Source organism: Ursus maritimus, unplaced genomic scaffold (genome assembly GCF_017311325.1).
Source record: "Ursus maritimus isolate PB19 unplaced genomic scaffold, ASM1731132v1 scaffold_2, whole genome shotgun sequence".
Classification (NCBI taxonomy): Eukaryota; Metazoa; Chordata; class Mammalia; order Carnivora; family Ursidae; genus Ursus; species Ursus maritimus.
Window position 1 is genome coordinate 7,215,488 of NW_024424452.1, and position 27,968 is coordinate 7,243,455.

A 27,968-nucleotide genomic window follows, 5' to 3' on the forward strand; every position below is an offset into this window, starting at 1 on the left:
ACTATCTTCTGGGAAAATGGAAAATGGGAATTTGCCTTTACTCCTTCAGCGTTTCTGCCCTGTTCTAATGGCGGCTGCGGCCCGGGATCATTAAGCGCTTCCCATTCCCTTCAGTGTGGAATCTGGCTCCAGCCTGACAATGAAGGAGTGGGTCCTGTTTTGTTTGGGGGGGGGGGTATTTGTAACGTGAGCGAGTTGGTCCCCTTGTACCGTGCAATCAACGCTTGCACGCCTGCAGAGAAGAATCTGCTTTAAGCGCCTCTGGGGTACGTCTTGCAGCCCTGGAAAGCCACCCCCAGCCCGCACCCGTGGGGCCGTGGTGTCTTAGGGCATGGCTCTTGTCTTTTTTGTGTGTGTGCGCGTCCACACCCCAAACCCGAGTTGCAGAGCAGTCCCCTTAGAAAGAAAGGGCATGGTTGGAGCCGAGGCTGGAGATGTGGGTAGAGGCCCTTTCCTCTCTCTCTTCCGCAGCTGGACCAGCATGCCTACGCTGCGGTCCTCCTCCTCCCCAAGCAGTGCGTCCTCCCCGCTGCGGAGAGCAGCAGGAGGTGGACAGAGGGGCTTGTCTGCATCCTCTAGTTCGTCTGTCAATGCGCTCTATGGTGACAGGGACTCGGACCCGACTTCACAGGGGTGAGTGGAGTTGGTGAGAACTTGTTGCGTTGCCTGGCTTTCTCCTGCAGGGTGGGCAGCTTTTCCCTGTCTGCCTGTGACTCCAAGAAAACGTAAGAGAAGCTTACTGGTTCAGAACAGTGACCTTTTCCAGCTCTGCTGGCTGTTTTTGTTTTTCGTTTTGGGTTTTTATCTCTTTCCTGCCTTGCATGTTGTAGGCACCAAAAATAATACATCTTCTTCTAAATCCACCATTCGGGTCACCCAAACCTTTCTTGAGTACGTTTGTATATTCAGTATATATAGTCTCTGTCGGCGTGGGGAGGTGGGGGAAGGAGAATTCTTTGTTTCCTAAAAGTAGTATATACTTGTTAGTTGGTGTGTGATGTTGCTTTATTTGGGGATTTTATAAACATATTGGTCTATCCTTATGTATGAGCTTACTTTGTGAAGGTTGTAATACTATATCTTTTTTTATTTTTCCAGGAAAAAATAACCTCATACAAGATCTGATTTATCTCCTGGTTATTTTTTAATTGGCTTCTTCTGACCCCTATCAGTGCTACTGTTGGGGACCAGATTTTACCTATGTTATAAACTTAACTCTAATCAATAACACTTGTGAACTTGTTTCAAGAGGTGAAATTCAACTCGAGGCACATACTAATCTCCAGTTTATGTATGAGTAATGTGTGACTTCCCAAGCCATGCTGATTTTTCTCCACGGCAGTGATCCCTCTTCCTAAGTGAATATTGTTTGATATTTTGTTTAGAGACAATATTAGGAAAGGGTTGTCCTTTACCTACTCCAGTTTTCATTTCTTTCTTCACTGCTTTCTTCAAGTGAAAGTTTTCCTTTAAGATTTTGTCTCTACTCTGTTAAAGTAAACCTCTTCTTTAAAAAAAATCTGAATATATTTTTCTTGTGGAGAAGGGGCTACAGTTACAGACAAAGAAATTATAGTTCATTTGCCATTTTATATGGAGGGACCGGGGTGGTGTATCTAAGGAGAACCACACTCCCTCATAGGGATAGTGATTCTTTGTCAGCTGATGAAGGCAGTGACTTTGAAGATAGCCTGAGACGCAGCGTGAAGAAGAGAGCAGCAAAACGACCACTCAAAACAACCCCAGTGAGTCAGTTTTGTTTTGAACCTAGTCTGGGAAGCAGCAAAAACAAACCAAACCAAAACAAAAATCTAGAAAAGACTCAGGTCATATGTTTGGTGAAAGGACAAAATTTAGAGAGTGTTAAGGGACAAGAAGTAGAAAGAAGGCAAATTTTGAAGAGAAGATAAAAGAAGAGTATTGAGAGAGATGAAAAAGAATGGGCTTAAGGGACTTTTTAAAAGGAGAAAAAGTTAGAAATAATAAAGTTCACGATGTAAGAATCAGTTATTTCAGATCTCAGTAACTCAAATTCTATGAAATTGGCAGTTTAAGCCTGCTGTGTGACAATGATGAGACTGTTAATATCACTTTGACCTTTTAAAAATATTTCTGCTCTCTTTATATTTACTAGGTGGCAAAACATCCAAAGAAGGGGTCCCGAATAGTACGTGGTCGTGGCCAGAAAGACTCAGAGCTACCAGCCAGTGATCTCTTTGATGCTGTGAAAGCTGCCAAAAGTGACATGCAGGTAAAACAGTGTCTCACTCTTTGTTTCTTGATAACATCTTACCTGTTGTAGAAAGATAAGGACAAATGTTTACAAAATTGATTTAATGTGGATGATGTAGGGAGTATACCTTATATAAGGAAAGAGAGAGACGACCATGGAGTGAATCCTTGGAATGATGTAAGGGAGACCTTGGATGTGAGGGAGTGCTCCTTTCCCAAAAGTATCACAGAACAGGATAGATTTTACTTTTATTAATCGGGTTGGAGGAGGCAAGCAGCGGAATTGGATAATCTAGAGAGAAATCACGGGTGTGGGTCGCAACTTGTTCAGCCTTGTCACTTTTTAGCTCCACTTTAACAGTTAACCTAATTCTCCCCCCCCCCCGCATTTTTTCCCCATATTTTAATGTAATTCTGTTATCATCTAAAAGTGTAGAAGGCTAATATATAGTTTTAAAATTTTTTGAACAATCACCCAGATCTCTAGTCTCAGCTCAAGAAACATTAATAGTGCCATAATATATCTTCTCTCAGCCCGTGCAGCCCCTCACCACCCAGAAATAACCACTAGAGTAAATTTTCTGTTAATCATTCCATTGTCTTTATGCTTTTGTCACCAGTGAATATGTTCTTTAAATGAACCATTTTTATATAGTTTTCTGTGACTTATTTTGATTATTTGAGATGTAGTCATATTGATGTATAATGTAGATATTTATAGTTTCTAGAACAGTTTTAGATTTTCACACATAAGGAGTTTTTCTATTTATGTTTTTGTTATTGATTTCTAATTTGATTGCATTATAGTCAGAAAATGTGGTCTTTGAAACGGAGACTAGCTTTATGACTTAGCATTTAGTTCGTTTCCTAAACTATTTCACATGTGCTCAAAGAAGGTGTGCGTTCTTCAGCTGTTGGATAGAGTGTTCTCTTGGGTGAGATCAGAAGTGTTAAGCGTGATAAAACTTTGATATTTCTGCTAGGTTTTGGGGGTTTTTGTTTGGTTTTGGTCTGGTATGTCAATTACAGAGAGATGTATTAAAATCCACAAAGATCTTTTTAGTTACTGTTTTGTATTCGTGCCTATCCTTGCCTTAAGTATTTTGAGCATTTGTTGCCTAGTAAATTGAACCTTTCTTATATATGTCATTTTTTATATTTTAAGACAAAAAATTGTTGGTTTTTATTACATTTACATTAGTTTTATTTTTAGTTAGCATTTGCATAATACCTTTTTCTATCCTTTTATTTTTTTCTCTAAGACTTTATTTTTAAGTAGTCTCTCCACCCCACCTGGGGCTCGAATTCACAACCCTGAAATCAAGAGTCCCGTGCTCTACTGACGGAGTCAGCCAGGTGCCCCTCCTTTTATCTTTTTACCTTCAATCTTTCCATGTTTGGAGTCTGTCTCCTGTGTGTAGCTTACATCTAGATTATGTTCTTTAATCCATTCTGTTAATCTCTCCTTTAAAGGAGAGTTTGATTCTTTTAGATTTATTGTCACTATTGATACATATAAATTTATTTCTGTCATTTAATATGCTTCTACTTTGTATTATCTTTTCTGTTTCTTTTTCTCCTCTTTGCTTGCTTTTGGATATCTGTCTTCCTTTTTTTTAAGATTTTATTTATTGAGAGTGAGAGACTGAGCATGAGTGAGCAGGGAGGGGCAGAGAGAGAGGGAGAAGCAGACTCCCCGCGGAACAGGGAGCCCGATGGGGGCTCCATCCCAGAACCCTGGGATCATGACCTGAGCCAAAGGCAGACGCTTCACCGACTGAGACACCCAGGTCCCCCTGGATTTCTGTCTTTTTTTTTTTTTTTTAAGATTTTATTCATTTATTCGACAGATAGAGACAGCCAGCGAGAGTGGGTGTGGGGCTCGATCCCATAACGCCAGGATCACGCCCTGAGCCAAAGGCAGACACTTAACCGCTGTGCCACCCAGGCACCCCTGGATTTCTGTCTTCTATAAGGACCTAAGCACACTTTAATTCTAATTGCCCCTTCCAGTTTTCATATTGTCTTGTAATGTTTAATTACATCTATTTCCCTTCTTCCAACAAATTAAACATTACTGTCTTATACAATGTTTGTATTTACTTACATTTTTATTATTTGGCTTATTATTGCTTCTCAGATCTTCCATACAAATTCACTCACTTGTTCAGTTTATTCTTTAAAATTTCCTTTAGGTAGAGTTTATTAACATGAAATGTTTTTGTTTGTATGGAACGTCTTTTACTCTTTTTCTTGAAAGGTTATTGAAAGGTCTTGAAAGGGTATAGAATTCTAAGATGATATTTTTCTCTCTCTCGGCACATTGAAAAGATTATTCCACGGCCTTCTAACTTCCCTTATTGCTGCTGGAGGTCAGCTGTCAGTCTAAGCACTAGTACAACATTTTGTAATGATGGAAATGCTACGTATCATCATTTAGTACAGTATCCACTAGCCACATGTGAATACTGAGTACTTCAAATGTGACTGGTGTGACTGAGGAACTGGATTTTTAATTTTTATTTGATTTAGTTTTTTTTTTTTAAAGATTTTATTTATTTATTTGACAGAGATAGAGACAGCCAGCGAGAGAGGGAACACAAGCAGGGGGAGTGGGAGAGGAAGAAGCAGACTCATAGTGGAGGAGCCTGATGTGGGGCTCGATCCCAGAACGCCGGGATCACGCCCTGAGCCGAAGGCAGCCGCTTAACCGCTGTGCCACCCAGGCGCCCCTTATTTGATTTAGTTTTTTTTTTTTTTAAAGATTTTATTTATTTATTTGACAGAGATAGAGACGGCCAACGAGAGAGGGAACACAAGCAGGGGGAGTGGGAGAGGAAGAAGCAGGCTCATAGCAGAGGAGCCTGATGTGGGGCTCGATCCCATAACGACGGGATCACGCCCTGAGCCGAAGGCAGCCGCTTAACCGCTGTGCCACCCAGGCGCCCCTTATTTGATTTAGTTTTAAGAGCCATATATGGCTTGGGGCTGGCGTATTTGTGCAGATCTAATCTATAAATTGTTTTGTTTGTAAGTGTTACTTGCAAATCCTTTTTAAGTGATCTCTTTTTGCCTCGATTGTTTTTGAGACTTACTTTGCTTTTGTGTTCTAATGTTTTATAGAATGCTTAAAGATGTAAATTTCTTTTTTATTTGTTCTGTTTGAAATCTGTTGGCTTCCAGGGTCTGAAGATTGGTGTCTTTCAACTGTGGAAAATTCTTTTCGGATATTGCCTCTTTGTCATTCCAGTATCATCTTCTGCAATTCAATTAGACATCAATTAGAGCCTCTCACTCTATTTTCTGTGTCTCCTAATAGCTCTATCAGTATTTCTGACAGTCTCTCCAGGCTACATTTTGGGTAATTTCTTTGATTTAATCTTCCAGTTCACTCATCTTTTGTTTTACTGTGTCCAATCAGTTTTTAATCTGTTCGTTGAAGTTTAAATTTTATTATATTTTTCTATAGATTTTTTGGGACCTTTTTCAAAATTGATTGTTCTTCTGCTTTAAAACTTTTATTTCTTTATTTGTAGCATGATTTATAATCTATAATAACTTTAATATTTGAAGTCTGTGAATACAATTGTTTTTTTCTGCTAATTCCTATTTTTACTGCCTTATTTCTTTACTAAGTTTCACTGAGAGCTGCTCATTTTTCTTGGAGCTCTGTATGTTGGAATTCTTTGGGCCCTGGGTTACAGGTGGGTTTTTAAGAGTGGAATCTGCATTTGCATCTGGTAGTTGACAGGGGACACCCCAGAATCACTTTGAATTAAATTCTCTTATTGAAAGTATTCTGATTGTATAGGTAGTATGGATCTGGACTGCGAATCCAGACCTGAGAGCTGGCTTATGGTTATGAATTCTCAAGGGAGAATTCTTTTTTTTCCCCTCCACCCCACACTAGTCATAACAAGCTAGTTTTCTTGCTGCCCCTTCTGACTGTAGGTTCATTTCTCGTTCCTACTTCCATGATGTGACTTTTTCCAGCACCTAGATTTATTGCAGGAGCCTCCTTATGGCCTCTCTTCTTAGAAAACCCAAAGGTTCTATATCTTATGTTCTACATTCCATGCAGCTGTCTGGACAGAAAGTCAGGATTTCCAGTGTTTAATAGAACCTTCAGGCCAAAAATCAGCTTTCTTATCTCCCAGGATACCTTCACTTCATTTTTGGCCTATGTGGAATTTTACTTTTCATTCCAGTTCAGCAATACATTTTAAAAGATGTTTTTAATATTTTAATCAGAAATGTAGCTGTTTCAGTTGGGACAATCATACAGGATTTCCAGTTTGTCATATTGCCAGAAATAGAAATCATCCACCTTGTTTTCCTAGTCTTTGGTGGATGAGTGGCTGGATAGCTACAAGCAAGACCAGGATGCAGGATTCCTGGAGCTCATTAACTTTTTCATCCGATCTTGTGGATGTAAAGGTGAGGAAACTCCTACCCCTTTGTAATCCCTAGCCTTTTACTCCTATGTTATGAAACTTGCTACATTTAGATAAGTAGGACTAGTTATTTTCTAAATAAAGGGAGAAAGTAAAGCATAAGTTTCACTGATTAGATTACATTATAGATTGGTAAATGGGTAAGTGATCCAGTTAGGGAACTATATTGGTTTGGAGCTCAGATCCTTTGGGGAAAAATAACTAATCATACTAATGTGATGAAGATGATATTCTCAAATTTGAAAATAGACCATTAGACATCTTTTAGTCTTCCTTTCTCTAAATGAAATAATCTTTTATTATTCTTTATTTCTTAGCCATTTCCTTCCATATTTCTCCACTGAGGCTGTGGGCTCCCAGATCCCCAGAGGTCATGACCTCATTTACTGGGGCAAGATAATCTCAGGCAGGTTGTATATAAGAATCCAGAACTGGTGTAGTTTTATTGCTTTACTTTTTTGTTTTTTTGTTTTTGTTTTTTTTTTAAAGTAGGCTCCATGCCCAACGTGGGGCTTGAACTCAGTATCTTGAGATCAAGAGACATGCTTTACTGACTGAGTCAACTGTACGCCCCTGTTTGGATTTTTTTTTAAACCATTGTTTTCCATTGCTTTCTATTGTTTGATTCCTTTGGGTTTTCTAGAGACTTGCATTATAGCAGATACACAGTTGGATGGTAGCAGGTTTATGACTAGGATTCAGGTCTTCTGATTCCCCACCTAAGCTCTTTTCAGTATATTCCAAAGCTCATCTTCAGGTGTATGTGCAAATGGTCACAAAAATGTTATTTTTCTCATAAGCACCTCATCTCCTCCATTCCTCAGGCAATGTGACCCCCGAGATGTTCAAGAAGATGTCCAACTCCGAGATCATCCGGCATCTAACAGAACAGTTTAATGAGGTGGAGGAAGACAACCAGGACCCTCCTGCCACTTTTATTTCAAAATACAAGGCCCATTGTTCCCCTCTTTCTGATTTTGGGAAATAGGATAGCTTTTGGAAGGAGTTTAATTTCTTGGGGGCAAAAGGGACCCATAGATGTTATCTGAATATGCCTCTAGAGTTGAGAATTGCAGGAAATGAGGTATACCAGAGATACATTTTTTACTCTACAAATGGGTTTTGACATCCTGAGTCTGTATGGCTTCATAGACTTGATAATACTTTTCTCATCCTTTTCATAAATCTATAGGACTCAGGAGACTATCCCCTGACAGCACCAGGTCCATCCTGGAAGAAGTTCCAGGGCAGCTTCTGTGAATTTGTAAAGACCTTGGTCTATCAGTGCCAGTATAGCCTTCTCTATGATGGCTTTCCTATGGACAACCTCATCTCCCTGCTCACGGGCCTCTCAGACTCCCAAGTCCGTGCCTTCCGTCACACTAGCACCCTGGCGGGTGAGCACTCACTTTTACTCTATGAATGTTCTCTGGGGGATTTCCTGTTCTTTGGTCCTGGATGTTCTTTCTTACCTCTGTCTTAGCTCTTTACTTCAAGGGCAGCCTTCTTACCCTCAACTTCAATCAAGTTTCTCACTAGCGCTATTGTAGAAAAGGGTAGATTACAGTGAGTGACAGTTTTTAGCCTTAACTTGTTTCTCATAGCTCACCTGCTGGGAATATGCTGAGGAAGCCCAAAAGAGGGGGGGAAAATGTCCACTCCAGAACAGTCAGTCTTCAGATGTTAGGGTCACCCTGCTCTAGCTTTTCATTTTTACTGTCCGCCCTTTCTCTTTTTCTTTCTTTTCTCTTCTATCTTTTGGTGGCAGTGGTGGCAGCAGCCATGGTAGGTTTCCCCCAACTGGCCCACTTCCTGCTTCCTCCTCCTCTTCCCACTGAAACCACAGGAAGCTTTTTTTATTTTTTTTTTTGAATCTATTCTCCATCCTCTGATCTAAGTAATAATTCCCTTTTCTTGTTTTTCCTGGCTCAAAGCCATGAAGCTAATGACCTCCCTGGTAAGAGTTGCCCTTCAGCTGAGTCTGCACAAAGACAATAATCAGCGACAGTATGAGGCTGAACGAAATAAGGGGCCAGGACAGAGAGCACCTGAGCGGCTGGAGAGCCTGTTGGAGAAACGCAAAGAAGTAAGAAGTGTTCCCTGCTTCTTCCCTCCCTTTCTCCCAGCTTCCGTCCACTGCTGCTGCAGCCCATCTTAGCAGTGCCTGAGCACCTCTCTTTGGTACGACACAGGCCCCTACGCAACCTTTCAGGTCACGAACAGTGAAGTCTAACGGTCTTAATAGACCCATCCTTTCAGAGGTCATTGTGTACTTATTTTATTTCTGGAATGTGAGTACAATGAATTATTTCTAACTTAGAGTAAACTTCAGAGTTCTTCATAATTCCACTTTTGTTTAGTTTCCATTGTCTACATTCATTATCAGAAATGTGTTTAAGTGTTGTGCTTGCATCTTGTGCAGGGAGTTAATTTTTGACCTGGTCAAGTATATAGTCTGTAGGGCACAGGAGTACTAACGGCCAACCACTGACAAGGGAGGCCAACTGTTCAAGGACTGGAAAGTGATAGACTTTTTTTCAGTCACTCCTGGGTTTCAGTTCTGTCCCAGTTAGCTAGTTTCATGGCCATATGTAACCTCTAAGCTTCCATTTCCTTTTCTTTAAAAAGAGGATAATTCTACCATTTTATGAAGATTAAATGAGATGGTGAGTGAATTGCTTAGTCTGGCACATAGTAGGATATGCTTTATTGCTTTATTTCCTTTCAAACTTAAAGACTACCAGAGGATGTAAGCCCTAACAAAATCTTTTACATCTATTAAACCTTTAAACAGCAATGTCTGTCACGAGACACTGATTCCCCTACTCTCCCGTAGTGTCTGAGACTCCCTGAGCACGAGCTTGACAGGACTCCCCATGTCTCACTGCACCAACTGACTGTTTTCCCACCCTCACCAAGGTCTCTTCCATGATAAACCTTCTTTCCTCACTCTCTTTTACTATTTTCAGTGTCTGTATGATCTTAAACCTTATGTACGTAAGGTTTGTCTCAGGCCTTAAATTGAGTCCACCACCGAGACTCTTTATTTGGCTTGTCTTAGGCTCTTGCTTTATCGGGTATTATTTCTCTTCAATTCTTATTTTTTTATTTTTTATGAGATTTTATTTATTTGAGAGAGAGAGGGGAGGGGGAGGGGCAGAGGGAGAAGCAGACTCCCCGCTGAGTAAGGAGCCCAGGCCCTGGGATCGTGTCCTGAGCTGAAGGCAGCCGCCCAACTGACTGAGCCACGCAGGCGCCCTCAGTTTTGGTTTTTGTTTTTAATCTCTCCCTCCCCACTGTTTTCTGTTCTTCATGTATAAATGCTTGTAGGCCCTTGATCTTCCCTGTATTCTCTTCTCTATGAACTACTCTATCTCTGCCCTTCCTTTTAGTATTCCCTTACTTCCTTAATTTCCATCTGAATCCTTTTTTGCTACCTAGCTTTTCTTTGAAATTATTCTCTCCAAACCAGTGACTTCCTAATCCCTGTGGTCAATGGCCTTTTCTCAATCTCCTTTTTCCAAACTTCTGTAGAATTTGGTACTGATGACACACCTTTCCTCCTTCCCTCCATCCCTTTTTCCTTTTCTTCATTTCTTATTTTTATTTATTTTTAAAGATTTTATTTATTTATTTGACAGAGAGAGAGCATGTGCAAGCAGGCACACCAGCAGGGGGAGCAGCAGACAGAGGGAGAGGGAGAAGCAGACTCCCCGACGAGCAGGGAGCCTGATGCAGGGCTGGATCCCAGGACCCTGGGATCACTACCTGAGCAGAAGGCAGATGCTTAACCGACTGAGCCAACCCTTTTCTTCTTATTTGAGAGAGAGCGTGCATGTGGGGGGGGGGGCAAGGGGGGGGAGGGGGAGAGAGAGAATCCTCTAGCCGACTCCCTGCTGAGCACAGAGCCTGATGCAGGGCTCTATCCCAGAATCCTGAGATCCTGACCTGAGCCAGATCAAGAGCCATCCACTTAACCTGACTGAGACATCCAGGCGCCCCTTCCTTTTCTTTACACTCTGAGAAACAGAGACACTGGTAGAGTGAACACTGTATACAAGTTATGTAGATTTAACAACTACTATTTCACCATATTTGCCTCCTCTGTGTTTTGTATGTTTTATAGTAAATTATAAATATACTGGTATTTCCACCTAAAGATTTAAAATATGTACTCTACAAAATATGAAAAAAGTCATCTAAAAAATTATTCCCATATTAACCCAATACCATTTTTACATTCAAAAATATTCCTTAATATTTTCTAATCCCAATTCATATTTAAATGTCCCTGTGTGTCTGCAAAATGTCTTTTATAGTTGATCAATTCCAACCAGGATTTAATTAAGGATTATGAACTGTGTGTGTTGTATTAAGCTTCTCTTAATTTTATATAGAACTTCTGCCTCCCCCATTTCCCCCCAAGTATGTTGATTTATTGGAGAGGTAGGCTCAGTTGTCTTAAAGAATGTTTTCTTATAATTCTGCTTCCTTGTTGTTCTTGTAATTTTCCTTATTCTGCTTCCTTGATATTTATCATTCATTTAATCCAGGGTTTCTCAGCAACGGCACTATTAACATGGGGGTTGTCTTGCCATTGCAGGATGTTCAACAGCATCTCTGGCCTCTATCCACTAGATGGCAGTAGTACCCCCTCCCAGGGGTGACTATCAATGTTTTAAGAAGTTGATAAATGTCTCCCGAGGGGCTCCTAGTTGAGAACCACTGGTCTAATCTCTTCCCTCTTTTTTTGCTAGTTCTACTTTTTCTGTCAAACTGCATTTATTAAAAATTCGTTTTCTCAATTGTTGTTAGTCAAAAACGTATATAACTACCAGCTAGCGCCTCTAAATAGCCAAAGATAGCCAGAATAATCAGACCCAGAGGGGATATTTTTTACAAAAACACAAAGAAACCTCTGAGGCATTAGTTGACCATGCAGCTGCTTCTAGAATTAGAAGGTTTTCAGGGGTTCAGACTGTGTCCTGTAATAAGTAGGAAGTAGATGGAAGTCATACTTTACTATACTTTTGTAGCCTTATGCCAGTGGGGCACAAGAGAGATTGACTCTTTCCTCCCTGTCCTCCAGCTCCAAGAGCATCAAGAGGAGATTGAGGGGATGATGAATGCCCTCTTCAGGGGTGTCTTTGTGCATCGGTACAGGTGAGCGAATAGGCTCCGCTCTTTGAAGCAGCTGGTCGTTGGTTAGAATCTAAAAGTAGCAAGGCCCCCACCTGACCCTGGTTATTTGGTGAGTCCTAGCGCTAATGCAGCTGGAGCAAAAACTTTAACAACAGATGTTTTGAATTAGTAAGGTTTCATTCATTCCCAACTACAAAGGCTCTTGTAAGCTCTTTTGGGAGAGAAAATAAGAGAATAAGGCATTGTTGATATTATTCTCCAGCTTTGCAGAAGACCTTCCCATCCCCATCTTCCTGGGGCTGGAGACCTGAGAGGGCAAGAGCAAAGAGCCAAAAGGCAGGGCTTTCCTGAGGGTGTGCAACTTGGCAGCCTTTTCCTAGCCCAGCTTGCTGTGTCACTGCCAAAGGCAGGGGAGTTTTACGCTGTTTAAAAGAACTGGTGGAGTTAAAAATAGCATCCATGGTTTTTTCCTCACTCTTAACTAGATTTCAACCTCTGCCTTTCCAGAACTCTTCAGCTGATTTAATCTTTTCTTCAAGTGGAAGTTTGGCCAATGTTTAACTTCCAAAATCAGTTTTAAAAGGGGCAAGGAGGATATGCTCAATAGTTTTATGCACTATTACAGAAAGAAAATGTTTACTTTTTGTGTATTTATGTTAGGAGGAGGAGACGAAGGGCATGGGGCATGGTATTTAGTGAAGAAAATAGACTCTTCTATGGCAGCAAGATGTGTGGGAGGGTGGAAAGTGAGTTTGGAAAGAAGGTGATAGGGGTTCAGTTTCTTTCTCTCGGCCTAGGGATGTCCTTCCTGAGATCCGTGCTATCTGCATTGAGGAGATGGGGTCTTGGATGCAAAGCTACAGCACGTCTTTCCTCACTGACAGCTATTTGAAATACATTGGCTGGACCCTGCATGATAAGGTGCGTGTGGAAGTCTCTTTTCTCCTGTTCCCCTCACCCTCTTCCCTGCCTGAAGACACTGCAGCTTTTCCTGGTTCTGCCATTTGGAAGCTTCACTAGTGATCAGCCCATCAAGGAAGGCAGTGAACCTCAAAACTCCCCAGTATTGGGGAGGGTAGGATAAGGCAGAAGAGAGAAGGCTACATCCAGGAGATGGAACACCTCAAAACCAGAGTAGAGAGAGAAAAACTTCCTAGGAAAAAGCAAGAAAGCTAGGAAAAGCAAGAAATGGATTGGTAAGACAAGTGCTAGGGTGGTAGCCAAAAGATCCTTTTTATTATGATTGTTAGATTCCGCTGTAATCCTTTTATCTCTGAGTCATCCCAAAGTACTCAGCATGCAGGACACCAAGGCCCAGAAAGAGTCATCTGCGAAAGGGGTATGAAGGCCCAGTGGGTGTTGTTGAATAGTGAATAGTCAGTCATATTTCCATTTTCCTCAATAGCATCGAGAAGTCCGTCTGAAGTGCCTGAAGGCTCTCAAAGGGCTGTACGGCAGCCGGGATTTGACTGCCCGCCTGGAGCTCTTTACCAGCCGCTTCAAGGTGAAAGTGGGAGCAGTACTCCCGTGCCTCGCTCTTCCTTGTGGTTCCCATTTCCCACCTCATCTTCCATTCCTGTTGCTCTTATGTATCTATAGCTATCCCAGTATCTGCCTCCACGCCTTCTCTTTAGGAGCCTCTCAAATTCTATGACAGCGTGACGTTTGGGGATGGGTACAATGAGGTATTGAGTGATGTGCTCTTTCCTTACAGGACCGGATGGTTTCCATGGTCATGGACCGAGAGTATGATGTGGCGGTGGAGGCCGTCAAGTTACTAATACTTATCCTGAAGTGAGTCCTGGGGAATGGGGAGGCACGCATCTCAGAGTTTGACCTTTCCAACATTAGACAGGCCCTTCCAGAGTCCTATCCCTCCACCTATCATAAGTTGATTCTTCCTTATGTATGGGTTGAAAGACAGAGGTCATTCCTGAGCTGCAGGATCTCTGGGGAAATTTCCTATTTTCTCTAACTCTCTATACTCCTCTGTCTTCCACTCGTCATTTACAAGTTCTTTGTCAGTTAATCCTCATTGCTTTTTTTTTTCTTTTTGGTTCGTCTTTTGGATTGTTCCAAATTCTCATTTGCCTCTTTCTATTTCTAGCCCTGGTTGTGCTAGAGGACAACATTCATATCCACCTGCTTTTTATTCTTTTGTCATGGCAGGAACATGGAAGGTGTGCTGACAGATGCAGACTGTGAGAACGTCTACCCTGTCGTGTACGCCTCTAACCGAGCCCTGGCGTCTGCTGCAGGGGAATTTCTGTACTGGAAGTGAGTAGGGGCCTCTCATTTGTTCCTAGGATGCTATCCTCTGTTTTCTCTCCCGCATCTGCTGCTGCTCTTCCCAGGGACCACCCAGCATACCCATTAAAGTCTGTTTTGGTGTTTCCTTCCCCTTCTCAACTCCTTGAGGCTTTCCCTGGCTCTGCACCTCTTTCCCTTATTCCTTTCTTTCTTCCATCATGATTGTTCCACTCCTCATTTGCTCCCTTGCGTGGCCCTTTCCCCATGTTCGTTCTACCAGGCTCTTCTACCCTGAGTGTGAGACTAGAACAGGGGCTGGGAGACAGCGACGCCGAAGCCCACACGCCCAGAGGACTTTTTTCCACCTTCTGCTGTCCTTCTTTGTGGAGAGTGAGGTGACGTATGGGAAGGAGTTATTTGGCTGTTGTGCATGAGACCTGCTGGTGGAAAAGGATGGGAGCTGACTGCAGGAAGGAAAGACATGGTTTATCAGTATTTACCAGAATTTTCTAACGTGGCTTCAGTAACTTAACATGTACCCTTTTTCAAATGAAATCTTATCATTTGCAATGACATGGGTGGAACTAGAGGGTATTAAGCGAAATAAGTCAATCAGAGAAAGATAATTATATGATTTCACTCATATATGGAATTTAAGAAGCAAAACAGGAAGATAGGGGAAGGGAGGGAAAAGAAAATAAGATGAAATCAGAGGGAGACAAACCATAAGAGACTCTTAACTATAGGAAACAAACTGAGGGTTGCTGGAGGGGAGGTGGGTGGGGGGATGGGGTAACTGGGTGATAGGCATTAAGGAGGACACTTGATGTAGTGAGGATTGGGTGTTATATGCAACTGATGAATCACTAAACTCCATCTCTGAAACTAATGATATACTATATGTTAACTAATTGAATTTAAATAAAATTTTAAAAAAACTGAAAAACAAAATCATGTACCTTCTTCCACAGCTCCATGACCATGCTGCTTACTTAGTAGACAGCCTGTGGGACTGTGCAGGGTCTCAGCTGAAGGACTGGGAGAGTCTGACAAGCCTGCTGCTGGAGAAGGACCAGAGTGCGTGCCGTGCGATAACCGGAGGAGGGGACTTTTCCCCTCCTAGTAGAAAACCAGGAGTCTTACAAAGGCAGAGGTGTCATGGGCAGTGGGGAAGTTGGAGTGACTTGGAGATGGAGGGTGGCTAATTTGTGATTCTGTGTTTTTCATCCTCCTGCCAACCCAGACTTGGGCGATGTGCAGGAGAGCACACTGATAGAAATCCTTGTGTCCAGCGTTCGACAAGCTTCAGAGGGTCACCCGCCTGTGGGGCGGATCACTGGGAGGAAGGTATGGCGTGAAGGGTGGGTGGGTTGGTTAGCAATATTAAATCCAGATAGGCATTGTCCATCTCTATCTTCAAGGGTTGGGTTAGGGTGCCCCTTCTCCGGCCCTCAAAGATTTCCCTTTCTAGAAAAAGAGATCTGAAGGAGCTGCCAAATGAATTCTCTCTTCCTTCCTGGGCAGATAAGATCATGGGGAAGAGGGATACAGAACCACACCCTCTGGACCCACTGTTCTTCTACATCTTTCCTTCCACCCCCCAAATGACTAATTCCAGGGCTTAACCCCAAAAGAGCGGAAGATCCAAGCCGATGATAAGGTGAAGCTGACAGAGCACCTCATCCCCCTGCTCCCCCAGCTCCTGGCCAAGGTAGAGGTGCCCACCATTCAGTATCTGGGAAGGAGCGGTGAATGGAAACGGCCTCCAGTGAGGACTGGGAGTGGGGCTTAGCATGTACGAGGGAGTAAGTAGTTCTGCTCAATCCCTGTAGTTCTCAGCTGACGCGGAGAAGGTTGCTCCCCTGCTCCAGCTTCTCAACTACTTTGACCTCAGCATCTACTGCACTAGGCGCTTGGAGAAGGTGAGGCGAGAGGAAAATAGAGTTCTTACACTGTGACGCTTCCTTGCTAGGGCTGGAGGTTCTACTGCCAAGATCTGGTTCTTCTCAAGAACCTGGGTTCCAGGAAAATCAGTAAGCCTTCCCTCTCACAGGCATCTTATCCTTGAAGTTTAATGCTTTCAACCATATTTTTTTTTATCTCCCCCAGCTCTCTGCCCCTCCAGAAGACTTGCCCCCCCCTTGCTCCCCCACAACACTGTCTTCTCTCGCCTCTCTTTCTGTCAGCATCTGGAGCTGTTCTTACAGCAACTCCAGGAGGTGGTGGTGAAGCACGCGGAGCCCGCGGTGCTTGAGGCGGGTGCTCATGCCCTCTATCTGCTCTGTAGTCCTGAGTTCACGTTCTTTGGCCGGGTAGACTTTGCCCGCAGCCAGCTGGTGGACCTGCTGACTGACCGCTTCCAGCAGGAACTTGAAGAGCTGCTGCAGGTAGGAACTGGAGCTGAAAGACGGGACACCCCAAGCTTGGGTCAGAGAAGGCCACGAGGTGGGGAATGTGGATCTGTGAATTCCCTGGGAAATCCCACTGTGGATCTTCTCTCTTCCTCAGTCATCCTTCCTAGACGAGGATGAGGTCTACAGTCTGGCCGCCACTCTGAAGCGCCTCTCGGCCTTCTACAAGTGAGCAGCTCCCCCTGTTCCTTCTCCTGTTTCTGCTGCCATCTGCGGCGTTGATTCCTCCGGTTCTGTTCCTGCGTAATGTTTCCCTCTCTTCCCCAAAGTGCTCATGACCTGAGTCGCTGGGAGCTCTATGAGCCATGCTACCAGCTCCTCCGGAAGGCTGTGGACACAGGAGAGGTTCCTCACCAGGCAAGTAGATGAGTCCGAGACGAGGCAGAGAGAAGTGTTTAAGGGCTCTGTGTTCTAGGTGGCCCACCACCTCAGGCAGTTCCAGTCCCGGAGGTGTGCGGTAGACACGAGAGGAAAGTCGTGTACGTGTTGTTCCCTGCGTTCCACTCTAGAAGGTGAACTGTGCTTTCCAGTGCCTGAAAGCAGCCAGCCTCTCTGGTTTCCTGGGAGTGAAGGATAGTGTTGAGGGATTCCAGGAGACGACGGACAAGTAAGGGAGAGGTGGCATGCCTGTCCAAGACAGAATTCTCTGAAGATTGTCCAGAATCAGTTCTTTATCCCCCCAGAGAAGGAATCAGGTGCCCCCTAATCTCATTTTCTCTCTTCGCTGCTTTTGTTTCTCTTCACTGCTTTGGGTATGTGTTGCCTCTTTGTCTTTCCCTTTCCTCCTCCCTCCCTCCCTATCTGCTCCTCTCTCTCTCCTGATCATCTATCTTTGTAACATTTGGTTGTCACAGGTGATCCTGCCAGCCTTGACTCTTGTCTATTTTTCCATCCTCTGGACACTAACCCACCTTTCTGGATCAGAGGCTTCCCAGGTGAATATGAGTCTGAGTAGGGGGAATGGGAATGGAGGAGCCTGTGTCTCCGTTCCTCCTGCTTAAGCCGCTGTCTCCACAGGAGCAGCTGTTGAGTTTGAAGGACAGGATGGTGGCCTTCTGTGAACTCTGCCAGAGCTGCCTCTCAGATGTGGATTCTGACATCCAGGAGCAGGTTGGCATGTACTCGGGTGGGACCAAGGAGGCATGCCTCTCCCTGGGGTCCGAGGAAGCCTTGTTCTAAGGGAAAATTAACTGTGTGATTTCTGTCTTGATCAATGTCCTGTCCTTTTCAAGCATTCTTTTTTTCCCCAACAGGCTTTTGTCTTACTAAGTGATCTACTTCTCGTCTTCAGCCCTCAGATGATTGTAGGGGGTCGAGATTTCCTTAGACCCCTTGTCTTTCTTCCTGAAGCCACTCTCCAGTCTGAACTAGCCAGCTTCCTCATGGACCACGTCTTCATCCAGCCTGGAGAACTGGGCAGTGGTACAAGAACTCTATACCTGGGGCTCAGGAGGGGTCTGGGGCTTGGGCCTGCCTCAGGCATTTAAGGGCAGGAGTCCGAAATCTGTGGTTCTGATATTTCCATTCTGCATTTGCTGCGAGCCAGGTCATTCCCAGGAGGACCATTTACAGATCGAGCAGCTGCACCAGCGGCGCCGCCTCCTGGCTGGGTTCTGCAAGCTCTTGCTTTATGGGGTCCTGGAGATGGACGCGGCCTCTGACGTTTTCAAACACTACAACAAGGTGCAGGGAGTGACGTCAGGCTGAGCGCAGCCGGGACTTCAGACACTGGAGCACTCCGGGAGGGAGGGTGGGGGAGGTGGTGGTATCAGGCTTGAAGGAAAAGTGGAAGAAGGCAACAGGAGTTTGGAATAAAGGGACAAAGAAGAGTCAGTAGCAAATAATCATGGGGAGAAAGCTGTTAGGAGGAAATTCTTTGGAAAGGAAATCTTTTTTCCATCCAGAATCTTTTTTTTTTCCTGTGAACGCAGTCTCCATAAACTGGGGTGTAATAGAAGAAGAAAATCAGAATGGAAGAGGGACCATCCCTACAAGATATCTAGAGGTTACCTCAGTTTCCTTGACTCACCATCGTGTTGATTCCTGTTTGTTTTGAGCACCTGCTCTGGGCCAGACACTGGAATCCAGGCAGCAGTGGAGCTTCCATTCTAGCGGGAGAGGCAAACAGTGAAGGCTTCAGTGCTGCAAAGACAGCGGACAGTGGCTAGCTTGTTACTCTTCTTCCCCCAAGAAATGGGCTCAGGGCAGAGTTTCTTGCCTTATTTTTTTGTCTAAGCTCTGATGTCTTTGGGCCCAGACCTGTTGGCTAGAGAGGAGGTCCAGTCAGAGTTGTTCTATACTTCGGTTCATGTTTCCTGACCTAAGGTACAGGAGGAAGGACACATGATGAGGGGTGTAAAGGAAGAAACAGAATGGAATGTCCTGCCTTGTGGTCAAACATTATCTTCTCCATTTCCTGTCCCTCAGTTCTACAATGACTATGGTGACATTATCAAGGAAACATTAACTAGAGCACGGCAGATTGACCGGAGTCATTGTTCCCGAATCCTGCTGCTGAGCCTCAAGCAGGTACTCCCTTCTGCCTGGAGTACCTCAGGCCTGTGACACGCCCTCCCCGAGCCCACAAACGGTCTGCTCACCCTCAGCCACGCAGGATGGGAGATCCTTATGAACAGGAACTTTTCTAGCTTATTTTGACTCTACTCGACCGTCTCCTCCGGAACTAGTAGATCCGTGGAAAGTATTAGCTGATGGGCAGTTTCCACCCTAACTCCACAGGAATTCAACTCTTAGGACAGAGGAGCAACAACAGTAAAATGATAGGAATTCCTGATTTTCTTTTAGTCTGCTTAGTCCCTTCAGTGACTATAGACATTTGTATTGTTGTAGAGCAAGGGGGAAGGCTCTCTCTGCTGCAGGGGGTCAGGGGTAGGGCAGTGGCCTGGGAGGGAAGAGTAAAAGCAGATGGCATCCCAAGCCCTTTAGAATTTCTGGGCCGAGAAGGGAATGCTGTAGTTCTCTATTTCCACTTTGTTCCTCCCTTCCCCAAATGCCTTCTGTTTCCTGGGCACAGTTGTACACAGAACTGCTGCAGGAACAGGGGCCCCAGGGCCTGAATGAGCTTCCAGCCTTCAGTGAGATGCGGGACCTGGCCCGAAGGTTTGCCTTGAGCTTTGGACCCCAGCAGCTACAGAACCGTGATCTTGTGGTCACGCTCCACAAGTGAGGAAGTATTGGTTGGAGGTCAGGGTACTTGGATCTTTCTAAGCGGGCTGAGCCAGAGGCCGTGTATGGGGAGAGCTGCAAGTCTGGTCTTGGAGGGAGGGATAAGCATGTCGAGGAGGAGCAATCCGTTTGGCCAGTGGGTGTTCTTTGGGAGGCAAACTGGGGACGGGGTCGGTACACTTGGACAGGATGCTTCGGCTTGGGAGGGAAGTGAGGAGGTACTGTCTTCCTAAAATAATTCTGCTCAACCAAGGGAAGGCATCAAATTCTCCTTGTCTGAGCCTCCTCCCGCTGGCTCCTCCAGTCAGCCCCCAAACCTGGCATTCCTGGAGCTCCTTTCCGAGTTTTCCCCCCGACTCTTCCATCAGGACAAGCAGCTGCTGTAAGTTAGCGGGTGGGTGGATAATGACGTGGATTGGGGAAGAAGGGAATGGTGAGGGCCCGGCGAGCAACTCAGCCTCTTCATCCCACCCCTTCCTTAGACTGTCCTACCTGGAAAAGTGTCTGCAGCGTGTCTCACAGTCACCGGATTGTCCCTGGGGTCCAGTCACCACCTACTGCCACTCCCTCAGCCCTGTGGAGAGCACAGCAGAGGCCATTCCTCAGGGCTACCCCCGCTCCAAGAAGAGGCGCACTGAAGGTGAAGTGCTGTGTGTGTGGGTGTCAGGGTACTCCGCACTACTTCCTTCCTGTAGAGCCAGTTCCTAGATAAGCAGCATATGGTCTTTGCCTCCTTCAAACTTTTGTCTTTGGGCAAATATTTCACTGAGCATCTGTTGTCATTAAGGGGTATTCGTTTTCTTCAAGATTTATCTGCCAACTAAAAATGGCAAACCTTTGTGAAAAATCAAGTAGAAACTGATGATAAAAACAAGACTGAACGAAGAAATCTTAAAATTTAGGGGCCCCTCTTTGCATCTAGTATTGTTATCTTCCAGATTTTAAAGATTTTTATACAACCTTCGTGATTTTTTAACTTTCAGATCACTACTTGTCTTATAATCTAAGGTTTTTTCTTTAATTTTCTTTTTAAATATAGTCTCATTTTAAGTGATAATATTCTAGAAGTCACGTTTGATGTGTTATGTGTTTTCAAGTGAATATATTGAAATACTCGTTCTCCCCATCCCGCAGCTGTAGGCAGAACCCCTCGTCCACTTATGTCTCTGCATGTGCCTACTCTGGACATTCAGAGAGTGTAGCCTTGGCTGGCCGCCTTCATTCACTCAGCAGAATGTTTTCAAGGCTCACCCATGTTTTAGCTTATATCGGTACCTCATGTCTTTTTTTTTTTTTTTAAGATTTTATTTATTAGAGGGAGAGAGACAGAGAACATGAGCTGGGGGCGGGGGGCAGAGGGAGAAGGAGAAGCAGCAGACCCCCCACTGAGCAGGGAGCCGGGTGCTGGGCTCGGATCCTGGGACTTCAGGATCATGACCTGAGCCAAAGGCAGACGCTTAGTCGACTGAGCCAGCCAGGTGCCCCAGTACCTCATACCTTCTTAGGGCCAAATAGTATTCGATTGTACGGCTGTCCCACATTTTATCTATCCATTTGCCAGTTGATTGACATCTGGGTGGTTTTCACATTTTCTTTGAATTGGAGTAGAGTTGACAGACAACGTTCCATTAGTTTCAGGTGTACAACATAGCGATTCTGTAACTGTGTGTGGTAACTGTATACGTGATGCTGTGCTCTCCGGAAGCGCAGCGACCATCAGTCACCATACAGTGCTGTCCCAGTACCACTGACTGTTCCCTGTGCTCTACCTTTCACCCTGTGACTTCTCATTTCACAGCTGGAAAGCCTGTACCTCACTCCCCTTCATCCATTCTGCACGTCCCCCCACCCCTCTGCCAACCACCAGTTCTCTGTATTTATGGGTCTTTTGCTGCTTTTTTTTTGTTCATTTGTTTTGTTTTTTAGATCCTTGTAAGTAAAATTGTATTACTATTTGTCTTTGCCTGATATTTCACTTAGCGTGATACTCTAGGTCCTTCCATGTTGTCACAGATGGCAAGATCTCTTTATAAAAGCGGAGTAATATCCCGTCGTCTGTGTATACCGTGTACTCTTGGTGCATTCACCTCTCGATGGGCACCTAGGGTGCTTCCGTAAGGGAGATGCCATGTTTCGACTGTTACATATGATGCTGCTGTGGGCATTCATGTACAGGTTTTTCTGTGTACGTATGTTTGTAGCTCCCTTGAGATATACCTCGGAGTAAAACTGCTGGATCGTATGGTAATTCTTGTTTAGCTTTCTGAGAAACTACCACACTCTCTTCTAAAGTGCCTGCGTCATTTACAGTCCCAGCAGCAATGGAGGAGGGCACTGGTGTCTCCATATTCTTCACAACACTGCTTATTGTCTTTCCTGTTTCCCCATCTTCTAGTGGTTATGAGGTGGTATCTCATTGCTTAAATCTGCATTTCCCTAATAACTAACGTTGGGCATCTTTTCATGTGCTTATTGACCATTTGTATCTTCTTCGGAGAAATGTCTATTGAAATCCTTTGCTTATTTTTAAGTTGGGTTGTCTCTTTGTTGAGTTGAGCTTTTTATATACTCCAGATACAAGTCCCATATCATATATATGATTTACAAAAAAATTTTTTTCCATTCTATGGGTTTTTTCATTTCCTTGAAGGAAGAAGAAAAGTTCCTAATTTTGATGAAATTCAGATTATTTAGTTTCTCTTTTGTTGTTTGTGCTTTGGTGTCATAGTTTGAAAAATCATTGCCTAATTTAAAATCATGAAGATTTTACACTTGTGTTTTCTTCTAAAAGTTTTCTAGTCTTAGCTCTCAGACTTTGGTCTGTCATCCATTTTGAGTAAATTTTTGTATATGGTGTAAGGTAGAGTGTAACTTTTTTATGTCTTGTGTACCACTTAAAAGTATTTTTATATCACCAGGAAACTCCTTTAGTTAACTAATAAATATTTGTTATGGTCCTCTTCTGTGCGTGATACTGTTAGGTGTTTTAGAGGCTGGGAAGGATCTTCAAGCAGCTTACCGTCTAATAGAGAAAATGCATTTATAGAACATTTTTTTTTAAAGATTTTATTTATTTATTAGACAGAGATAGAGACAGCCAGCGAGAGAGGGAACACAAGCAGGGGGAGTGGGAGAGGAAGAAGCAGGCTCATAGCGGAGGAGCCTGACGTGGGACTCGATCCTGTAACGCCGGGATCACGCCCTGAGCCGAGGGCAGACGCTTAACCGCTGTGCCACCCAGGCGCCCCAGAACATTTAAATTATGAACAGTCACCGGCAAATGATAACTTCCTGAGGGTCTTAAGAATTGACAGATGTGTGTTTTAGAATTCAGGGAAGGAAGGTATCACTTTGAGTTTAGTTGATCTAAAGCCTATGAAGGCTTCACCAAGAAAATGGAATTTAAGCTGGAGCTTGAAAAACGGGTGAGATTTATGTAAGCTGAACAGAGGCAGAACGAGTGGCGTGAGCTAGCAGGGCAGCACAGGCAGGACGTGGGAAGTATGCGTCGGCCCAGCATGGAGATGTACTGACCGGTTTGCCTAACCTGAGGGTTTGTAAAGGTAGGAGAAAACCGAAAAGACTGGTTCCATTGTTCCTTCAGCATACTTATCCAGCGCTCCGTGCTGGGAATAGAGCAGCGCCTGAAAAAAGACAAATCTCTCTTCTTTAGAGAGTGGCGGGTTGTGCTGTGTGCTGTGGTGGGAAGGCAGGAAGAGGGTGAGCAAACACTGGGGAGGCAGGAGCTTCAGGCTCCTCACGAGGGACGGGGGAAGCCTGGCAGAGCCTCCAAGTGCTCTGAGGAGAAAGAAGGAAGGGAGGGGGTGCCCGGTGTATATAGAAGAGCGTAACGGAAGGGGCGCCAGTGCACAGGGATGTGTCTGGCGTGTTCTGAGACCAGCCAAGCAGGCCAGATGGCAAATGGAGAGTATGTAGGATATAAGACCAAAGAGACTGGAGGAGCCCGGAGCATATGAGGTCGAGTAAAGACTCTGGCTTTTACTCAACAGTGAAACGGGAAAACAGAGCATTTGAGCAGAAGAGTGACAGGATCTGCCTTCTGTTTGTAAAGGATCCTTCCGGCTGCTGTGTTGAGAACTGACTGTAGTGGGGCAAGGGCAGAAGCAAAGGGACCAGCAAGGAAGTCATGGAGCAGGTAGACTGGGGGGAGCGGTGGAGGTGGGGAGAAGCGGCCAGACCCCGGATAGATTTCTAAGGTATCACTGATAGGATTTTCTGATAAACCGAATGTGGGGTCTAAGACAGGAGTTGAGGGTGGATTTGGCCTGAAAAAAGGGTTTTGACCTAACTGGTATTGATGGCATGGCTACCAACTGAGATGGGGAAAGTGGGGAGTGAGCAGAATAGGCCTTAGTCATGTTGCTGCAGGTGAAAATGCTGGACAGACAGCTGGGGATAGGAGTCTGGAGTTCAGGGGAGGACAAACACTTGAGATAAATTTGGGCGTTAGTAGTTAAAGATGTGAACCTGTGTGGCTAAGGAAGCCAGTGAAGATGGAGGACAGGAGAGGCTGAGGGGCTGAGCCCTTGGGCATCACACCATGAACAGGCTGGGGAGCGGGGGAAGGCCCGCCTGGTCCTCCCTGAGGATACAAAATCATGCGTGTGGCTGCTTTTTTATGTTCAGTTTGGCTTTGTTTTTAAGGATTTATTTATTTGAGAGAGCACGCGCACGCGTGCACGGAGGAGGGGCAGAGGGAGAGAGGGAGAGAGAATCCCGAGCAGACTCCCCACTGAACGCGGGACCTGACGCAGGGCTCCACCTCACAACCCCAAGATCATGACCTGAGCCAAAGTCAAGAGTCAGACGCTTAACCGACTGAGCCCCCAGGCGGCCCCAAAGTCCCACGTGTAGCTCTTCATTTTCTCTAGTCCTCTCCTTACATCAGTAGCGGCTCACTTTCCGGGGACTGGTTTCAGCGCACAGACACGGCTGTGGGAAAGAGAGTAACGGGGCTGTGAACACTTACAGGTGACAAGTGTTCATATCAGTTTGAAAATACCATCACCTGGGTTTTCTGAGCTAACCTTGGATTCTTTCTCCTCTTCTGCCTTCTCGGGTCTCTGCAGGAGAGACTCACGCCATGAGCCCCAGGCGCTCTACTTCCCCTCAGATCAGCACACTGGCATGGCGGTCCCCTCATTTTTCCTGGCTTTTAGAAAGTCTCCCATTTTTCTGTTCTCGGTAGCCCTCATTCTTCTACCCTTGTGCCTTCTGGTCCCCAAATTCTACAGCCATTTTAAGCCTTTTTTTTTTTTCTGTTTTCCTTGAACAAGTCCTAGATACCATTCTGTCAGCCTTACTTTTTAGTATGTAGGGTTATGTTCATTTTTAGTCCTAACATAATGAGGCCATGTAGGTTCTCCATTTTCTTCTTTCTTAACTTTCACAAACCAAACCCTAGGCAGGTCTTGAAAATGTAGGAAAGGGTCTGTGGCGGTACCGGCTCTACAGGGCACATGCGCACCTGTGTCTCGCAGGCCCCTCCAGGCGGCAGAGAGAGGATGTCTCTTCATCCCAGGAAGAAAGCCTGCAGCTGAACAGCGTCCCGCCCTCACCCACCCTCACCTCCACAGCCGTGAAGAGGGGGCAGCCCCTGAGGGGCTTGGAAGAGGTGGAGGAAGAAGGCAGCTCAGAACCGCAGCTTACCCAGCGGTGAGGCCAAGGGCAGCAGCGTCTGGGCGTCTGGTCTTGGTGTCTGGCTGCCTCCATCCCGCCATTTCTGTTCTCTTGTTCCGCCTGCGGCACTCTGTCCTTCTCGGGTTCGTCCCTGCACTGTTCCCATTTTCTTAGCTTGAGATTTTCTCTCTCCCTGTGTGCTTTTCTCCCGGGTAGCATTGCCCACCGTCCCCTTTTTACCCTTTACTTTTATCCCCATCTCTGATTCTACTTCATTCCCAACAGCCAGCCCCTTTCAGGTAACCAGAGGTCAAGGTTCTCAAGTCCACGGCATTTCCGGACTCTGCTCAACCCTTCAGGTCGTGGTTTGGGCACCCGGCTGACCCGGTGAGCTTCTCGTCGTTTTCTGTCCTCACTTCACATTTAGCGGTCACTGCGAGGGGTTCTCCCCTAACCCACTGCTGCTGTGCCCATACTTTTTGGACATGTTTAAATCACAGACCACATCCTTCCAGGATAGTGTGTGCCCCCAGCGTGTAGAACTGACAGAAGGAGAGCTGCTCTGATGGAAGCAGCACCGAGAACCTGGAGCCCATTCCCCACTCTCCGTGTGCCCCCCCCCCCCCCGCCCCGTGCCTCCCAGAGACTCTCAGGGCTCGTCTGTAAATAGCAGTGTGAAAGCCTCTGCCTTTTGCCGCTGCCCTCAGACTCAGCCTTATGGAAGAGGATGAAGAAGAGTTGGAAATTCACGATGAGTTAAGTGAAGAATGGCAAGATGCAGACAAGGTGAGTGGACCCGGCATTCCCTTCTCCCTCTAGAACCAGAGGCAACGATGAGAGAGAAGCTAGAATGGTTCTCCTCTGTTGTCCTGATGGTGCCCTTTCTCTGAAAGCTGCTTGGGATTTTTTTTGTTTTTGTTTTTGTTTTTTAAGAATCACAGAGTAGGGGGGCGCCTGGGTGGCACAGCGGTTAGGCGTCTGCCTTCGGCTCAGGGCGTGATCCTGGCGTTATGGGATCGAGCCCCACATCAGGCTCCTCTGCTATGAGCCTGCTTCTTCCTCTCCCACTCCCCCTGCTTGTGTTCCCTCTCTCACTGGCTGTCTCTCTGTCACATAAATAAATAAAATCTTAAAAAAAAAAAAATCAGAGTAAAGGAGGGAGATTTGTAAGTTGCTTGGACTTTTATTAAAGAAGGGAGGGAAAACAAAAATACCAAAAAGGACTCGGATAACACTCCCCCCCACCTTAATCCCCATATAAGTATTTTGCCTCAGAGTTTAAGAGTTGAAAGGAGTCCCAGAGCTAGAGATGATGGAAGGTCCCCTGGTCCCACCATTCCTCCCCCCTTCCCGCTCTTTCCCACCGTGGCCCACCTGCTTCCCCAGGAGCAAATGGCTCCAGACCAGTAGGAGCACATGGAAGTTGTGAGCTGGTCCTCAGCTCCACCACTTTGTCAAGTTAGCTTCCCTCAACTCAACCTCTTCATCTTTCAAATGGAGCTTGTAAACTGAAAAGGGTTATGGGTCCGCTGCTGTTACTCTCTTCCCTTCTCTGCTCTTTGTGGAGGAAAGAAAAGGCAGACTAGTTCAGGGGAATGGAGGGTCTTGTACTCAGAAGGAAAAAAAACAATGACATCTTCCAACAGAGACTAGAGAGCAAGGCCTCCATTAAAATGGTCTTTCCTAATGTTCCCTCAGAAAAATGCCATTCTTTGGTTCCAAACTGAACAAATTTAAGGGACTCAGTTGGCAAGCTAGGGGAGGACGCACCTCTGGGTCTGAACCTTCTGCCCGCCGTCCCTTGGCTAGTCTCCCCTCCCTGGCTGCGGCAGGGACCCACCTCAGAAAGGGTCCTTGGTGGTGGTTTGCCATGTGATGGAAGGGCCCGTCTGACTTCTGCCCGCTCTCTGCAGCACTCTTCCCCCAGTGAGCACGGGCTGGACCTCTTAGATTCCACTGAGCTGAACCTTGAGGTGAGTGTCCCCACAGACGGTGGAAGGCAGGTTAAGAGGAGCTGTGTGTCCTTGGGAGGTGCTGGCAGGTAACCTGTTACTATGCAGCAGGGGAAAGAGAGGCCATGGCCCGTGGCCTGCCCTCTCCGCTGTTTTTGGAACCCCAGGAGTAGCTGTGGGGGGAGGGTAGGAGGAGAATTAGAATGGTCACCTGGAGGAGCTTGCCATTATCTCTTTGCCCTTTGGGCTGTTTTGTCTCTGTGTTTTCATCTTTCCCATTACAGGATTTCTGACAGGACTCCGTGCCCCTCCCCACCTCACCTTGGAAAAGGCAAACAGGAGAACAGAGCGGAAGGAACCATTATTCCCAGGCCCCACTCTGGTCTTTGAAGGGAAGGAGAGGGGGCTGTGCCTTCCTAACCTCACCTTTCTCTGATGACGTTGGGACAGAGAAGCCTTAGGCGCCCTGTCCTTCCTGAGGCTCCCTGGCTCTGTCCCCGAGTTGAAGAGTGCGCCTTTTCCTGTGGTGTCTGGGGGGGTGTGGGGGCTTTACCTGAGTAGTGCGGAGGCACTGCCTCCCTGTGTTGAACGGAAAGAGCCCAATAGTTTCCTGCATTTTTGGACCGGCTTTCGCAGCCTCTTTTGTGCCCTAGTGACTGATGAGCTCAATAAACGTGTTTCAAGCAGCTGGTTCCCGGGTG

The 27,968-nt window shown here is 45.5% G+C and overlaps 1 protein-coding gene and 1 long non-coding RNA gene across 3 annotated transcripts; one reads left to right on the forward strand and one right to left on the reverse strand.

Annotated features, from left to right (window-relative positions):
- The first annotated feature begins 217 nt into the window (after positions 1 to 217).
- On the forward strand, positions 218 to 27,936 carry STAG3 (stromal antigen 3). Its single transcript, XM_040634846.1, has 33 exons — positions 218 to 633; positions 1,643 to 1,745; positions 2,135 to 2,251; positions 6,573 to 6,669; positions 7,511 to 7,587; positions 7,879 to 8,083; positions 8,621 to 8,772; positions 11,776 to 11,849; positions 12,626 to 12,749; positions 13,234 to 13,332; positions 13,543 to 13,622; positions 13,998 to 14,105; positions 14,359 to 14,473; positions 15,050 to 15,155; positions 15,322 to 15,425; positions 15,697 to 15,789; positions 15,911 to 16,000; positions 16,265 to 16,465; positions 16,587 to 16,657; positions 16,759 to 16,846; positions 17,344 to 17,424; positions 17,507 to 17,599; positions 17,743 to 17,911; positions 18,036 to 18,172; positions 18,917 to 19,018; positions 19,524 to 19,672; positions 19,929 to 20,057; positions 20,158 to 20,315; positions 25,177 to 25,351; positions 25,601 to 25,702; positions 26,023 to 26,101; positions 27,229 to 27,288; positions 27,552 to 27,936. Exons 1-33 carry the CDS (start codon positions 332 to 334, stop codon positions 27,558 to 27,560), a joined length of 3,849 nt encoding a protein of 1,282 aa, XP_040490780.1. The 5' UTR covers positions 218 to 331; the 3' UTR covers positions 27,561 to 27,936.
- LOC121103742 lies at positions 13,489 to 20,289 on the reverse strand. Of its 2 annotated transcripts, none has more exons than XR_005835958.1 (3): positions 20,168 to 20,289; positions 18,519 to 18,631; positions 13,489 to 14,515 (listed from the first exon to the last, which is right to left on the reverse strand). It is a non-coding gene; the product is annotated as an uncharacterized LOC121103742 (long non-coding RNA). The 2 variants fall into 2 exon arrangements; XR_005835957.1 differs by lacking the exon at positions 13,489 to 14,515 and adding an exon at positions 18,125 to 18,262.
- Positions 27,937 to 27,968: the final 32 nt, after the last annotated feature.

Bases quoted from the DNA above. Each gene is read 5' to 3' on its own strand.
- STAG3 (XM_040634846.1), top strand. From the start codon at position 332: ATGGCTCTTGTCTTTTTTGTGTGTGTGCGCGTCCACACCCCAAACCCG. The intron at 13,623-13,997 runs GTGAGTCCTGGG...TTGTCATGGCAG, and splicing joins TTACTAATACTTATCCTGAA to GAACATGGAAGGTGTGCTGA. The intron at 16,658-16,758 runs GTGAGCAGCTCC...TCTTCCCCAAAG, and splicing joins CGCCTCTCGGCCTTCTACAA to TGCTCATGACCTGAGTCGCT.